At 38.4% G+C, this 17998-nt stretch overlaps 1 protein-coding gene across 1 annotated transcript in view; it reads right to left on the bottom strand.

The window, feature by feature from the left end:
* The window catches only part of LOC103675195 (calcium-binding mitochondrial carrier protein SCaMC-1-like), a 49669-nt gene extending 32797 nt beyond the window's left edge, over nt 1-16872 (bottom strand). Inside the window, exons 1-5 of the mRNA XM_008704215.1 lie at nt 16693-16872; nt 12399-12525; nt 11308-11395; nt 4912-5023; nt 3512-3669 (exon numbers count right to left, since the gene is read on the bottom strand). Of these exons, the coding sequence (XP_008702437.1) occupies nt 3512-3669; nt 4912-5023; nt 11308-11395; nt 12399-12525; nt 16693-16872 (665 nt within the window). The remainder of the gene's footprint in view (nt 1-3511; nt 3670-4911; nt 5024-11307; nt 11396-12398; nt 12526-16692) is intronic.
* Nucleotides 16873-17998: the final 1126 nt, after the last annotated feature.

Genomic DNA, 17998 nt, shown 5'->3' with positions numbered 1-17998 from the left:
CCTTCTAGAAATTCTGGTTATTGTCTCTCTTGCCAGCAAAATCTTTTATAAAATAATATTATTGTTGGTGAGGATACAGGGAAGCAGGTAATATTACACATTGCTAGGAAAAGTGCAAGTTGGTATTATCTTCCTAGAAGGAAGTTTGACAATGTATCAGAAACCTTAAAATATGTTCAGAATTCCACTTATGGTAATGACAAACTAGTAATTAGGAATGAACTTCCTACCAAGGACAACTGAAAAAAGCTGATGAAATATATATTTCTTAAAGTTTTCTTAAAGGTATCCATGAGCTAACAAGACAGAGACGTATTACAGGGCCAATATGTAGGAGAAAACACAGAAAAGTAAGATTAGCATTCAAATGTATTTCTGAATGCAGAAGAAACAGTTGTGAAATTAAGTTGTTTTGATAGCCTCACAGGATTAACAAAAAACAAAATATAAATCCCAGGGCCCACCAAAGGTATAAGTTTCTCACATACCACCTCCACTTTAAATGGGGACTTGCAGGGCTATACCCTCATGGTAAGTGTAAACCAGAAGAAACCAGCCTTTGCAAGGACTTGCAGCATGGTTTTGTATCACCTGGGTGGTCCAGGGAACTTCAAGACTCAAACTTGAATTAGAGTGATCCCAGATTGACAGCACTCCCAGGCACCTGACAGAAACAAACAGAAATCTAGTCTGAAGTTGGATGTCATCATCCTTGCCTGCAAATTACCACTACAAGTAATATTTTAGAAAACAACAACAAAACTAATGGAGGGGGGAAAAGCAGAATGATTTTTTTAAATACAACAGAAGGCAAGAAAGGAAGGAGGATATTAAAACATGCAGGGCAAATAGAAAGTATGAAATAAGATGGTGGGTTTAAATGAAAATACCAATAAATACATTAACTGTAAATGGAATAGATCTTCCAATTAAAAATGTAACAAAACCCAACCATATGCTGCTTTAACTGGCTTATCTAAAACACACAAGTACAGAAGGTTTAAAAGTAAAAGAATAACAATGAATATATCCCACAAACTCTAAACAGAAGAAGGGAGTATGGCTATGTTAATGTCAGACAAAATAGAACTAAAAGCATTTATAAAAATCTAGAGGGTCCTTCACAATGCTAAAAGATTCAATTTGCCAAGAGTATACAAACTTTTGGCCTCAAGATATATAAAGGAAAAATTGATAGGCCTCAAGGAGAAGGCAAGGCCTGGGAGGTCTCCTAGTACGCCAGCTTGATGAGAGAAGTCTGAGGAAGTATGGTGCAGTGTAAAAGCTTGAGACTGCCACACATAGAGGGAAAGAGCAGCTAGCAAAACAAACAACAAGACTACAAAAAAAGTTGTGGAGTTTTCAAGAAACTGATTTACAGAGAACTTACTTCTTGTGATCATTGCTTGTTTCTCTTGGTGACAAGGAAAGAATGCAAATAAACAGGATGTGTAAACTTCTTTGACAGCAAAAATCCTGAGTTGCTACTAGACTAGATCTTAAATGTCCTCATCACAAGAAAAAAAAATGCAACTTTCTAGACTTCCCACGATGATTGTGTTTCAGTTGTACAAATACTGAATCATTATGTTGTATACCTGAAACTAATATATATGTTATCTGTCAATTATATCTAATTTTTAAAAAATTCTGTGGGAGAAACATAGCTAGAAAACACAACCGACTGCAGAAGAAATCTATACCAGCTACCTAAAATATCCAGTCCTTTATTTTGAATATGGAAGAACAATAAAGGATCACCATATATATGGGGAAGGAATGGCAGCATAAAAATCTAAAACTAACATTAATCAAACTAATTCCAGAGAAAATAGTGACAAATCAGGAAGCCATAGTTAACTAAAACAAACAACATAAAGGACCCTCTAATATGTCAGAAAGAATCAAGATGATACTGAATCAATAAAAATAAAAAAAAATAAGAAAAATATACTATGAAAAAGGAACAATTGAAGGGATAAAAAGAGCTCTTGGAAATTTAAAATGTGATTGCCAAAATAAGAAGTTCAACAGAAGAGGGGCGCCTGAGTGGCACAGCGGTTAAGCGCCTGCCTTCGGCTCAGGGCGTGATCTCAGCGTTCCAGGATCAAGCCCCACATCGGGCTCCTCTGCTATGAGTCTGCTTCTTCCTCTCCCACTCCCCCTGCTTGTATTCCCTCTCTTGCTGGCTGTCTCTATCTCTGTCAAATAAATAAATAAAATCTTAAAAAAAAAAAAAAGTTCAACAGAAGGGTTAGAAAATAAGATGGAAGAAATTTCCCAAAATGTTGAGTAAAATGACATAATGATAGAATATATCTATGAAAAGATGTACAGCAGGTCAATCCAGAAGGCACAACATCCAACTAATAAGAATCCCAGAGAAAGAAAATGGAGGAAAGAAAATTAGGAAAGAAATCATAAATTATACTAATGCTGAGGGAAAACATAAGTTTACAGTTAGGAAGAACCCACCAAATGTCAAACACAATGGATGATAAAAGAACCTACTTTAAACATTATTTTGTTTTTCTTTTTCTCCTTATTGACAATTTGGCTGAGCATGGACACCAAGGCTAAAAATGCTTTCCCTCAGAACTTTTAAGGCATTACTCTATTATTTTCTAGCATCTATTGTAACTTGAATAATCTGATGCCACTCTGATTTTTTTGTAGATGATATGTTTTTTCTCTCTCTAAGCTTTTAGTCATGCTTCTATCCCCTGCCTTAAACACAGAACACTAGCAGCCAGCCAGGTAGGCCTCCTTGCTCTGTATATTTTATATAAAAATTATGGAGAAATTTTTTACTTGGTGACCCAAGACAGGTAAAAGGAGATAGCGACTGAATGTTGTCATATGCTCATAATTTCTGCCCTAAGTAGAACTATGGGAAGAATGGAAACCCTTTTCCTCTGTTTCAGTTGTGCGGCCAAAACCACAGAGACTTGGCCACCACACTCAGGCAATCCCTCCATGGCCTGCACCATCTTCAAGGGGACTACAACAGCTCTAGGACCCCAAACTTTTCAGACAATTGAAGAATTCCACCTATAGAGCCTTGTATTTGCTAAGGAATAAAGAGGGAGAGCAACTCTTTGACCAGCCTCTGATTCTTGGTGTCACAACTTCTAACCCACGGAGAGAATCAGAGTATTGTCTATCCTCTTCCCCTACTCCACAGAAAAAGGAGACTTTCCGAATTTTTGCCCTCCCTAGAATACTAGTGCTAGATTATTAAATTGTATTTAGTTATTCATTTACATATCTGCCTCCATCACTAAGCTCCAAAATGCATATGGATGAGAAGGGTGTACTGTTTGTTTTTTGCACCCTCGAGTTGAGTGCCTGGCAGCCTACTGAATAAACGAGTCTAGGAGATTACTGGCAAGGAAGTAATTTCTACATGACAATATCAAGGAATCAGGTTAAGACCTCTGAAACCCCTCTTTTGAAAAGCATCAAATATTATTCACATTACTCAGAAATATGCACATGAACTATGTAACACACCTGCATTAGGGTTTTTAGACGCTCTAATGGCGCTGTGCATGTTCGAGCACAAGTACCAGCTATGCCTCCAGCCAACAGATATTTCCATGACAGGCCAGAGCTTCTCTCTTCATCAGTTAAATCATGAAAAGTCCATCTTTCTCCCATATCAATTCCCTATTAAAACAAAATAAATAAATAACATTATAATTAGATCTCAAATGAGTACATTCTCTCCTTATAAGATCTAAATAATGTTTTATACATCTCAGCTCCACAGTAAATTAATATCAGCCTTTCCTAGAATTTTGTGCTTCACCAACCCATATATTTTAAGTAACTCATAAATTAGCTTGGAATACTATCAGTTATAAACTAATAATATTTTGGGCAACCCTTTTGGGTCCCCTCCCTCCTTAAGAGCTTTGTACTATCACTTTGCTATCACTCAATAAACCTTGCTTTGCTGCCCATCAAAATAAATAAATAAATAAACAAACTAATAATATTTTTATCATGTTTAGAATAATCTTTACATTTGCCATTTTTAAGTCTATTACGATTTTCAATTCAAAATTATTTGCCAAAGATTGAATACAAAAAAGAACAACCCATCAGGTTCTACCAAATGTTGGTAGCTGTGGTGAGATACAGGCTAATAAACTACTAGGGAAATAACTATTTAATTGGCAATAACGTAAAAGTATCTCCAGTGTTCAAGACCTAGTGGATCCCCATGTTATGTTCAGTCAGACTCTTTACCTCTAACAAAACAAATATGAAATATAAGCACACATTTGGAAGCAGTTTCCTTTTATATCTTTACTTGCAGTAGAATTGCCAACTCTCCCCCCCACCAACACACAAAAAAACAAAAAACCCTGGACCTTCCCATGTGGTGCCCAGAGCAGACAATAAGCTCTGCTGTACATGAATCATAAGTAGGATTTTTTTTGAGGGCCTATGAATGTGAAAAAACTAGAACCTTAGTGCTCTTTCAAAGGAATTCCAGTTATGGTTTATTCATTTATCCAACAAGTATTTATTGGGAATGTGCTGTGTGACAGCAATCAGCAATTCACAGTCCCTACTTTCAGACAAGAAAATAAGCAACTATAATACAGAATAATGGTGCTACGTAGGAGTAATTAACTGTTAAGTGCATAATTATTCCCAACAAATGGGTGCCTTTTACAAGTTGAAACTTTGGTTGAAGTAAATATTCTTTGTCACTTCAGATACTTCACATTATACAAATTTGTAAGGAAATAACATTCTATATCATCACTTGTTTAATCAACAAAACCTCACTAGCTAATATTCTGGCCCCATAATTTTCAAACAGTTTATAACATGTTACATTTTATGCCCATGACTCATGGTATAAAATATACAAATATTAAAGAAGAGATCACTTACAGTAAAATAGTTCCAGTGACGGGCAACTTCCTTAACATCTCTTGCAGGTTTAAATAAAAAATACTTCCTCCATTCGTCCCAGTCCACTGTCATTGACCCATCAGTATCCATGCTGTATATTTTTAAAGGAATATGCTCAAATATAAATTGTGATTCATAAACTTCAAACAGCATTATCAAAATGATATCTTATATTCTTAAAGTCAGAATATCTGGGTTATAGTTGAGCTCTGTCCATTGTTACTTTTGTGATGTAGAATGCATCCTACATCTCGAAACTTCAGTTTCTATGGGAGTAAGTTCTACAACATAGAGCTTTAGAGTATTTTTTTTAAAGATTTTATTTTTAAGTAAGCTCTATACCCATCATGGGGCTCAAACTCACAACCCTGAGATCAAGAGTTGCACACTCCCCCAGAAGAGCCAGCTAGGCACCCTTAAAGTATTATATGGGATTATATATATGATGGCCTTGTGAAATATAAAGAACTACAAAACTATATGCAGGTATTCCTGCATCCCAATCTTCTCCCATTTCTTCTTAAACATTTTCCCTTCTTTCCATCTGATAAACCTCATCTTGTAACTTCTCTAGCAACAGAATGATGACTGAAAATTACCTTCTTGGTAATTCAGCTCTTAAAAGACAATTTCCACTTTCTATGGACATGAAATTCAGATATAAAAATATCATAAGAACCCAAATACCCATAGAAGTATAACTTCCTTTAATATGGAATAATATAATTAAGCCAATTTTAAGAATTTTAAAGAATTCCCATCAGAGAATTTCTCAAATCCCTGAAGGAAATTAAGAATTTGAAGAAAGATAGTGAAATATATTGCTGAGTATGAACTTCCCAAAAGTTCAACTTCTTGTCTCAGTCAGCTCCCTTTCTCAGCTTCCTCTGTTGCTAACCTTCAAATATCTCCTCAAGCCACCAAATCAACTCCAGACATTAAATCTCAGGCCATTGTCACCCTGTTTCTCCCCAAAACGTGAGTGTTCAAGCATTCTCATTTAAAAAAAAAAAATCTGTTGACCTTACTCTCCCCAGTATCACTTTTATCTCTCTTTGCCTTTGCAGCAACACTTTTTTAATTTAAATTCAATTAGCCAACATTAATACATCATTAGTTTTTAATGTATTGTTCAATGATTCATTAGTCGCATATAACACCCAGTGCTCATCACATTGCAATAATACTTCTTAAAGAGTTGTCTATCTTCTCTCCCTCCAGTTTCTCCTCGTCATTCTCTCTTGAACCTGCTCTCATCAGGCTCTCACCACCATTACTTCACCAATGGTCTCCACAGTGTAAAATCAGTGGTCTGGTCTCTGTCCTCATCTTATTTAGTTTATCAGCAGTATTTGAAAAAGACAGCTGCCTCCTCCTTACATTTTCTCCGTTTGGCTTCCAGAACAGAGTATTCTCCTGGTTCTTGTCCTTTTTCTCTAGCTGCTCCTTCTTACTCTTCTTTACTGGTTTCCCCCTCAATCCCCTGCCTCTTAACTTTAAAGAATACCAGGACACAGAGTATATACTCTCCCCCTGGTCATCTCTTCCAGTCTCATGGCTTTAAATATCATCTATAACCCCACAACTCCTAAATCTCTGCCAGAGTATTCCTCTGAACTCTAGACCCCTGTTTCAAGCTGCCTATGTGGCATCGCTACTTGTATGTCTGATCAGCATCTAAAAGAGAACAAGAACAAACCTAGACTCTGATAACCACCCCATCCCAAACTTCCTTTTCTCAGTCTTATCCGTCTCAATGCATAGCCACTCCATTATTTAGATGCTCAAGTCAAAACTCTTGGCATTAACCTTGACTATTTTCTTTCCTTTTTACCCCACATGTGATCCAGAAGTAAATCATATCAACATTTCAAAACATATCCAGAATCCATCCTCCTCTGTCCTGGTATAAGCCACCCTCAAATTTTGTCTGTATTATTGCAAAACTGTCCTGATTGGTCTACCTGCTTTCTCTCTTGCTGCCTACAAACTATTTTCAACACTTGAGACAGAATGAGACTGCAAAACCTAAGTTAAATCATGGCATATGTAGTTTTAAAACAATCCAATGACTTACAGAGTAAAAGCCAAAGTCCTTATAATTTCCCTCTCAAGATCTGATGTGCTCTGATTCCTGTTAACATCTCCTAGCACCCTCTTCCTCATTCACTCTATTCTAAACACACTAGCCCCCTCTCAGTGCCTCAACCGTATAAATGCACTGCTCAACTTAGGCCTTTGCTCTTGCTGTTTCCTTTACCTGGAAGGCTTTTCCCCCAAAAGATTATCATGGCTCCTTCTCTCACCTTCTTCAGACCTCTACTCAAACGTCACCTTCAAGATCTGCCCTACCCACCATGTCTAAAACTCAGCCCCCTGTGCCACTCACACACACAGACTGTTTCCCTCACCTGCTCTATTGGTGATTATTGCTAATCGCCATTAACATAGATTGTTTATCTAGTTTACTGTTTTCTTCTCTTGTTTATTCTGAGTTACATAAGAGCAGGGATTTTTGCCCGTTTCCTTCGCTACTACATCCTTAGCATCTAGATGAATGTCAAGCACTCAATAAATATTGGTTGAGTAAATGAATAAATTTCTCCCTACCCACTTTCATCCTTACCTCCTGTGCTCTAGACCTAGAGGGTGAAATGTTGACTTTTACTGAAGGACTCTCTGTCTCTGTCTCCATCGCTCTCTCTTTCTTTCTCAAGCCGTTGGTCCCATTCCTTCCCAATCACTTATCTCCTCTCTCTACAGCATATCCAACAATATTTCTCCTCAAATCTCTCCTATCCTTAAAGAAATAATAATAAAAATAAAAAGACTTGCCTGACTGTCTTCTCCTTCTTATCCAAATATCCCAAATCAGTAAACCACATTCACGGTCCCCACATCCTCACCTTCCATTCACTCAATAACAATCTGACTCAACTCTTTAGCTCCCTACTGAAAATGCATTCACTGAGGTCTCCAGAAATCTCCCAAATTTCAGATCCAATGGATGATTTTCAATATTTATGTTGCTGGCTCTTTCTATTAAATATGACATGCTCCACTGTTGGCTCTTGTGATACCATTAAATGAATCAGAAAACACGTATTGATCTACTCGTATGTGCCAGACACTATGGTAGGCACTGACTACAGAATAATAGATAATATACTCTGGTTCCTGCTTCACGAAGCTTTCAGTCTACTGGTAACAGGGAGTATGGCAAACAAGCTTCTGTAAACCTGCTGTAAAAGCAAACACCAGGAAGATAAAGTTTCAGAGGTTAATGTCACATCTAAATTGAGACCTAAGGAGTAAGTAGGAGATATTCAGTTGAAGGAGTTTGAAAGGGTCTTCCAGGCAGAAAGAACAGTTTGTACAAGGTCTGGAGGATAGAAAGACCATGGTTTTTCAAAAGTTGAAAGAAGCTCAGTCAGCCTAGAGTACAGAGTAGAAGAAAATTTGTAGAGATGATGCAGCTGGAGAAGCAGACAGGGGCCAGATCACAGAAAGGATTCTGTGTTCCATCTTAGCTCTTGGTATAGCATCGCTTATTAATATGGACACAAATGGTCTAATGAAGTGAAAACAACTCAAATTCAGCCATACACTTATAAAAGTTACAAAAACCATACTTAGATATAAATCCAACTAAAGATACAAGACCATTTTAGAGAATGTATAAAAATTCATTAAAAGACATAAAAGAGGATTTAAATAAAGATATATATAATGTTCATGGAACAGTAAATTTAACATCATAAGCATATCAATTCTCTCCTTAATTAATTTATAAATTCAATGCAATTCCAATTAACATTCCAAAAGGAGTGTCTGTGTGCACACATGTGTATGTAACTAAATAAGTCAATTCTAAAACTAATGCGGAAAAGCAAAGGGCCAAGAAGAGCACAGATACTGTTGAAGATGAGGAAAGTCAAGGCATCAAGATGGATTCTAAAGTGATAGTAAGGGGCACCTGGGTGGCTCAGTTGGTTAAGCGTCCAACTCTTGATTTCAGCTCAGGTCATAATCTCAGGGTCTTCAGTTTGAGCCCCACATTGGGCTCCATGCCAAGTGTGGAACCAGCTTAAAATTCTCTGTCCCTCTCCCCCTGCCCCTCCACCCGCCCCGCTCTCTCCCCCCCCAAAAAAACGCACATTGACCAGAAAAATAAATATATAAAGTGATAGTAATTAAGACATTTGGTAATGATGTATAATAGACACCAATGTAATAGAATAAAGAGACCAGAAACACATCCATACACAGATGGAAATTTGAATATGACAGAGGTAAGCATTTAAAATCTGTGGGAAAAGGCTGGGACCAGTTAATAAAAGATGACAGAATAACCAACTATGGGAAAGAAAGAAAGAAAGAAAGAAAGAAAGAAAGAAAGAAAGAAAGAAAGAAAGAAAGAAAGAAAGAAGAAAGAGGTGGGACCAGTTAATAAAAGATGACAGAATAACTAACTATGAGAAAAGAAAGAAAGAAAGAAAGAAAGAAAGAAAGAAAGAAAGAAAGAAAGAAAGAAAGGGAGAAACGAAGAAAAGGAAGGGGGAGGCAGGCAGGCAGGCAGGAAGGAAGGAAGGAAAAGAAAGAAGAAAATGGATCCTTATTTCACACCATAATATCAATTACAGATGAGTTAAAGAACTAAATGTAAGACACATTTTTTTAATGAAATATAGCTTAGTATCTTGGGGTGTTTGGGTGGCTCAGTGGGTGAAACATATGACTTTTGGTTTCGGCTGAGGTCATGATCTCATGGGTGGTTAGATAGAGCCCCATATCCCAGGCTCCGTGCTCAGTAGGGAGCCTACTTAAGATTCTCTCCCTCTGCCCCCCCCCCCACTCACACACGCAGGAATGTGCATACTCTCTCTCTCTCAAGTAAGAAAAAGAAATAGAGATTAATATCTTTATGTCCCAGGCTAAGGAAGAATTTCTCAAGATGTGAAAAGCATATCCATAAAGGAAAAAATGGAGAAATCAGACTACATTAAAATATTAAACTGCTGAATGACAAAAAAAAAAAAAACACCTAAAAATGAATTTAAAAGTAAGCAACAGGCTAGGAAAAGATATTTGCAATGCATATAATCAACATAGGATTAATATCCAGGGTTTAGAAAGAACACCTGCCAGCCATTAAGAAAAAGACAACCAATCTAGCTGAAAAATAGGCAAAAGACATGACTAGGTAATTCACAGAAGAGAATTATCCAGATGGCCAACAAATATATGAAAAGATACTCAGACTCACTAGTAATGGGGAATATGGTTAAATTGAATCAAATTAAATTAAAACCATAGGACAGTATTTCTGACTCACTGGCTTGAAAAAATATTAAAATATTAGAAGCCTACAGTATCAAATATTTGAAAAGAAATACATTTTTAGTAGGAAGCTAAATTGGTACAACCACTTGGAAGGACACTTTGATATATGTAATTAAAGTTAAATGTCAGCATACCCTATAATCAAGCAACTCTACTGTAAGTAATATACAAGGAGATGTATACAAGAACATTCACTGCAGCATTGTTTTTTATTAGTAACAAAACAAAAAAAATTTAAACCTAAATGACCATCAGCAGGAGAATTCATAAGTGAATTGAATTATATTTATTAAACAGGACCCCTACTGTGGCTAAAATGATTAACTAGAGTTTCATACACCAGCAGCAACAAATCTTAAAAATAGAAGGCTTAGAAAAAAAGTAATTTTAAAAAATATGTGGTATGCCACCACTCAAGGTCTTAAAACATGAGAAACAATACCATATATTTTAAGCGTATGCCTACAAATAGAGAGATAAAAGTCTGAATGAATAGTACATTCAGGATAGTAGTTACTTCTGGCAGCAGGGATGAAAATGAGTATTAGAAATACATTGAAAACGTCAACTCTGGGTAATATTTTATTTATTCAAAAAAAATTGAGCCAAATATGGCAAAATGTTAACTATGATAAATCCAGTGAAGCCATGGTTGCTAAATTTTTACCTTTATCTTTCTATACATTTTCCTGTATGAAATACAGTTCATAACAAGGTAGCCTTATCCCAGGAATGAGTTAATATTTGGGTGGTAGATTATGTTGACATTGGGCAAATTACTTAACCTCACTATTCAAAAATTTCCTAATCTGTGAAATGAGGAAAGTAACACTTTGACTATAAAGTCTTGTAAGGATTAAAGTAGATAATATACATGAAGTACTCAGAAGAATGCTACCAAACAGATGCTCAATAATTATAAGCTATTACTCATGCTTCCCTCAAGTTTCCAGTGTTGTCATTATTATAATGAAAAGGGTCTTAAAGTAAATAAAAAAATTTTTAAATGTATACACACATATAAGGGCTGACCTTTCAAGAATCTTCACTGCCTCTTTTTCAGAAATCTGTATACCTATTAAGTCGAGAGCATCAATAATTTCTGAAGTATCAATCACTCCTTTAAAGGAACAAAGAAAATAAAGATTAACTGGAAGTTTTGAAAAGATACAGAGGCAAAGAGTTAAGCAGTATTCACTGCATTTTTGCAGCATTTCGTAAGACATTAATATCCCAATTATCTCTTTTACTTGCCAAGATAAAAAGAAGAGACTGGAGAGCCCATACGATATTTCCTGTATCAATAAATAATACTACCACCCTCCAATGTTGCTCAAACCAGTTGTTCTTGCCTCTCTCCTTTCCTTCACCAATTTCAATCACCAGATGTGATCTGTTCTATGTGTAAACATCTCCCAAGTTATTTATTCCCATCACCACTAATCCCATTTCAGTTTAGACACACCAATCCATGCTCCACACAAATTTGATGGTGCTGCTCCTCCTACTGAAAAGTCTTCAGTGGCTCCCACCTTATTTCCCCAGGGATCAAGTACAGAAACCTTCACAGGCCGCAAGGACCTCCATGATCCTGCCCAAGCCCGCTTCTTAGCCTCATCTCTGAAACTTCCGCTTGCTCTCAGCCTCAGCCTCACTGGTCTTCCTCCAGTTCCTCAGACATGACCTGCTCTCCTGCTGTGACCAGTCTCCCAGCAAGCCATTTTCCCTGCCTGGAACACTTTCCCACTCCTCCTTAAGCTAACTTTCACTCATCTTTCCAGATGTGGCTTACCCACCATTGCCACATGGAGCTTCATGTAAAAACCTTATCAAAATGTTATAAATATCTCTTAGATATTTATATTATTCAAAGGGAAAAAGCATATTGTCCAAAGGGTACAGGCTTTTCTGTTGACAGTTGTTGTTTTTGAAAGAGAGTATGCAAATAAAAATTACATCACTTAAAAATATTACTTAGAAGTAATAACAGGCAAACAAATGACAGGATTAAATAAATGAATTTTTAATCACTTTTCACAGAAGCCAAATATCAAATAATAAACCTTTACTAAAATATGGTTAATTCTTGGCTATACATGATTGCTCACCGTATAATGACATACCATCATTATTTGTGTCCAAACTCTTAAAAGTCAACCTCATTATCTTCTCATTATCTTTAAGGTACTGCATAAATGTGCTAAGCTTCAACAGATTACATGCGTTAGTATCAACAGATTTTAATAATATCTATGAGAGAGAAGAAAGAGTATTAGAGAGATGAGATTCAGACAAGGTAGATTACAAATTACAGTGTTTAAACATGTGTACATTTATCTTATATAAATTAGATATTCTGCCATAGATTATTGGTACCTTAGTTTTAGAGTAAAATTTCTAACACTAAAAACATAGAATCTTTGAGTATTGGAACTTTAAAAAAGTTTAGCAACTGACTAGTCTACACTTCTACTCAACAGTCATGCATGTATTCACTCAGTAAATGCTTAAGAAAAAGAAATGAATCAGATATAACCTCTGCCTTCAAGAAGTTTACAGGCTAACAGGGAACACACCAAAGCCACTATGATAGAAAAGATTCAAGGTTCAATAGCCAAATTATGGAAGCAACCCGAGTTTCCTTTGATAGATGAATGGATGAAGAAGAAGTGACATATACATGTTACTCAGCCATAAAAAAGAATGAAATCTTGCCCTTTGCAACAACATGGATGGATCCAGAGAGTAGAAGGCTAAGTAGAAATAGGTCAGTGGATTTTAAGAGACCAACCAAACAAACAAAAAAAGAAACAAATTTAAAAAACAAAACAAAAAAACACAGACTCTTAAGTATAGAGAACAGAGGGGAAGTGGGGTGGGGGATGAGTAAAATAGGTGAAGGGGATTAAAAGTACAGTTTTCCTGAGGAGCACTGAGTAATGTGTAGCATTGTCAAAGCACTATATTGTACACCTGAAACTAATGCGATGCTGTACATTAAAAAAAAAAAACTAGAACTCTTGGGAAATATGTCTACATATTTTGTAAAATTCCTATAATAATAAATGTTTTATTGAAGAACAGAAATACTAATTACATCATAAACTAAAATATATCTAAAGGAAAAAAACACTCAAGTTCAGTGGGTAATAAAGATGTGAGGGAAATCATCACAGAAGTGGCTCCATCTGAATATTTTAAAAATGAGTAGCGAAAGGTGAACAAAGTTACAAGAGTATGAGGGATGTAGCAGAGACCACTGGCTGTCCACCAAAATTCCTTCTTGCCTTCTTTGGGCACACCACTAGATTACATTTCTCAGTCTCCCTTGCCGTTAAATATGGTCATGTGAGCAAGGTCTCACCAATGAAGTAAGAGGGAAAGTAATGTGTACCGCTTCTAGGCCTAGCTAAAAAAATCCTACATGCTCATTCCACTTTCACTAGCTGAATGCAGGTAACGATGAGAGACCCTTTAGGATGGTAGAGCAGTAAGAAGGAAAGAATCCAGATCTTTGAGTAACTGTAAGGTGGAGAACTGCACCACCAGCCTTAACACCTACCAAGAAATCATCTTATATACCATGCTAAGAGGCTTGGATTTTCCCACTGACATTGTCGAGCCCCTGAAGAATTTTAAGCAGGGTCATGATACAATCAGATGTATCTTTTAGAAGGGTCATCTGTTGGCAATGTTGAGGGAAAAAATGGTAAGAGGAAAGGCAAGAAGACTGGTTATAAGACTGATTACAGTGACTTAGGTGAGAGATGGTGGGGGCCTGGGCTTAGCAGGAGCAATAGGTATGGAGAGGAAGGGAACTGGTTATGAGATATACTGAGGAATTACATAGGACCGTGTGATGAGCTGCATGTTTTTTGGGGTAAAGGAAAAGGAGGAATATAGAATGACTTGGTGGTGGAACACTTAGCTAAGACTATGATCAGAGGGGAAAGTACAGAGACTCAGAAGCTGGGGCTAGCTATCCATTTGTGAGTCACCCACACTAGGATGAGAGTTGGAAGCTTGAAAAGTAATCTTGAAGCACACCTGCGTTCGAGGGGTGAGCCAAAAGAGAGTCCATAAAGGGATCTGAAAAGCAACAGCCTGAGACCTGAGACAGAGTGCCAAAAGAGAAGATACAAGAGCCATCATCAGTGTTCCATGCCGCAGAAAGAGCCCAAGAGCCAAAGTGCACAATGCAGAAGTCCTCAGTGACCTTTCACAGAGGGAAAGAATGGTGACCGAAACCTCACCACAGAGAATAGAAGGCAGGGAGCGAAGACATAGCTTTGTCAAAGACCAGACTACATACAGAGGAAAATGATAAGACAATTGCTAGGTGGGGAGCCAGGGCCATGGGAAGATCATTGTTATTAGAGGGGAAGAGCTTGAACACACAGGAGGAAGAAAGGGAATAACAGAAGTTGTACTTTTCCTGTTTTAAAGGAGATGGAGAAGACACGAAGTTGACAATGTAACTGGAAGAACCAACTTTGAAAAGAAGAAACACCTCATTCCTTGAGACGAGTGGAAAGAAACTGAGCATAGATGTAAATAAAGGTAAGATTATAGTCTCTGTATCAAATTTATTGAGGCTTACTAACAGCTTTAAGTTCAGTTAACAATTTTAGGCATTTTTCATTTATTTGCTCATTAATCATCATAACAACCCTATGAGCTAGGCACTATTATTGTCCCAATTTACAGCTGAGGAGATTTTACAAGAGGGCCAGAAATGTGAAGGAATTCAGTGCAGTTCACCTGTACTCACTCACTGAAGTAAGGGGCACATGCAGCTCCTGGAAGAGGAGCAAGGAATGGGAGGGGTTGTGGCTGGGATAAGTCAGAGTTTCTCAGCCCCGACGCTATTGATATTTAGGACCAGATCATCTTTTGTTTCCTGTACACCGTAGCAACATCCCTGGCCTTCATTCACTAGATGCTAGTATCACACACACACACACACACACACACACACACACACATCCCCAGCTGTCATGGCCATCTAAAATGTCAAAAATGCCAAATGTCCCTGAGGGGCACAATCACTCCTAGTTGAGAACCACTGGGATAAATGGAATGAAGAAAGAGTGGCCTCTGGACAGTCTGATGAAACAGAAGACGTAGATCTTTATTAGAGGGAAATGGAATATTAAGATTATGGGGCTATATTCAGAAGGAAGGCATAAAGTCATCAGTTTGTTTTCTGTATAATGCAAAGTGAACTCAGCAGAAAGCCTTGGACACAAAGAATCCAGTGAAATCAATATACAGTGTATATGATTAAGACTGGCATCTGTGGTTGGGTAGGCCTCAGGGAACAAATCATCAATTTCTATAACAATATGTGACACAGCATTATCCAGGATATGTAGTTATCTCCCCATTTCTCTGCCATGCATTTTATAAATCCCAAGAATTATGGACTTAACAGTAAATGCTACTGTCCTGATTGTCTGGACTCCATGTTGTATGACCTCACATCCATTATTTAAGTCAAGCCTGCCAGATGGAAACTTATTAAATATTTTTATTTTCTTTTACTGAATTTAATTAAGTCACCTCATTAAGAAAAAGATTTCCAGAAAACCTGGTGACCCCTTCCCCTTTTCAAACACTCCCATGCTGCTGCTGGGCCTCAGAGTCTCTTAGAGAAGCTTAAATTAAAACACTTTTTTTTTTTACTCTAGGTGGTCAGCTGGTTAAATGTACTGTGGAAGTGGGGCTTCTCTGAGAACACAGCAGTCAGTATTAAGCTAAATGATAATTCTATGCTATAGTAAATGGCATATTGTTGCAGTATAGTATAAATACTTCAATAGTGTTAGGTTAAGCTGAAAATACGTGGTTGTAATTAACGTGTTAGGATCAGAACATCTCCAGTGCACACACAGGAGTGTCCCCAAAGGGCATGATGCAGCCCTGAGGCAGGAGCATTCTGGAGCAAACGGCTGTGCAGGCTGCATTGCCCAAGCTATGGGATGCCCTTGCAGAATGAGCCATCCCAGGCCATCAAGGCAGACCCTTGGAGTTCCCAAAAGCTAACAGAATTTGAACACAGGCCATAGGCATTTAGCTCACTGGGGACGTATGGTTAACGTTGCGATGGTGCAAGCAGGCCTTTTAAGAGTTTCAATGGCTTTGACCCCACTTAGGCAAGATGGTAAAGTCTTCAACACGTTTTCTGTGGCAGGTCACTATTAGGACAGAAACTTACGAAAAGTGTTCCAACAGCGGGGCAGTTTTAAGTGAAGCAGCTCACAGGCAAAGAATTTCCAAGCCTGGAGAGGAGGTCAGGAAGGGCTGAGGGGGTCTTCTCGGTCCCCACCCCAGTCCCAGCCCCACCCCCACCTCCTAATGGTTCCGTGGTCCTGCAACCTCCCATATTCTGTGCGGCCTGAACGCACCGCGGCCCACCTCCTCGTCCTGGCCCATGGGGATACCCATAGCTTCCAGTTCTTTCTGCAGTTCTGTGATGTCCACCATGCCATTCCCATGGTGGTCCAGCTTCTGGAAGAGCTCTTCAAAAAGGCGGTCGGATTCTTCTCCCTGGCCAGCCACCGTGGGCAACAGGAAGCCCGATATTCGGCGCAGCATGGTCACAGAGCGCTAAGGCTCCCCTGAATAGTGGGAAAGCCCCACCGTCAGACGGAGCTGCCAATGCAGGGACCGAGTGTTGGGGAGCCTCCGAGGAAGCAGTGGTGGCGGCAGCTGCCCGGCTGCCCCCAGCGCAGCAACTGACCCTGGAACGCATGCGCTCCCAAGCCCCTGGGTTCCGAGCCAGCCGGCTGGTCTGATCCCGCCTGTTGGGCAAAAGGTCTGGTTCTGGATTTGCTTCTGCCAGTCTTGGCGTGGGGGGCGGGGGGCAAAGCTGCTTGGGACCACCGTTTTTGTTGTTGTTTTTCAGGTTAATGTTCGTCCAGGGATTCTCAGACAGCACATTCTTAATTCAAACTCCAAACTGACAGAGGGTAGCCCTATCGTTACGAGTTATTAAGGGAGGATTTTGGTTTTTGTTTTTGTTTTTCAATTTCGCGCTCAGAGCCAAAGTTAACTAGATCAGTCTCCATGGGGCAATCCTGGGCCAATTCTCTCTCTTCTTATTACACCAAGGCTTCGTCTCTCATTCCCATAGGGTTGTTGAAATCCAAACCCCTCAGTAACCAAGGGAGAAAATAGTAAGACTTCTTTTTACATTTTTAAAAGTAAGGGGAAAGTAAGCTTTCTAATATTTAACATGAATTGGCAACTGCATTATATATAATACTTAAATAAGTGCACACAGATTGTGGGTGGATGAACAAAGAAATTTGGAGCCCATTGTTCTTGTGTAATGGGATTGATCCCCTGGTCAGTAGGCTAGATGAAAGACTTGGTAAGAAATTCAGGAGTCGGTAATCAGCAGCCACCAAGGATTGCCATCAGAAACACTGCTCAAGTCAAGAGAACAGACCAGCCACAGCAGTGGAGCAATGGAGACCAGCACTGAACACATAGACAAAAGACCAACTGATGCCAGCTAGCATGCTCCAAGGATCTAAACGGGCAGTTTGGCCCTTAGCCCCAGTGCCACAGAAGTCACAAGTAAACCACATTAGGACCTCAGACACCCAGATTCTCTCCTAGAGAGAAAATTAGTGAGCAAACACATTTTATCCAAAAGAAAATAAATACTATCTAAAGAGACTAATCAGTTACCAGACAGTCCAAGCATTAAAACAAA

This window comes from Ursus maritimus, unplaced genomic scaffold, assembly GCF_017311325.1.
Source record: "Ursus maritimus isolate PB19 unplaced genomic scaffold, ASM1731132v1 scaffold_12, whole genome shotgun sequence".
In the NCBI taxonomy this organism is placed as follows: domain Eukaryota; kingdom Metazoa; phylum Chordata; class Mammalia; order Carnivora; family Ursidae; genus Ursus; species Ursus maritimus.
The sequence above is the reverse complement of the archived record's forward strand: the minus strand, read 5'-3'. Positions and strand labels throughout refer to the sequence as shown.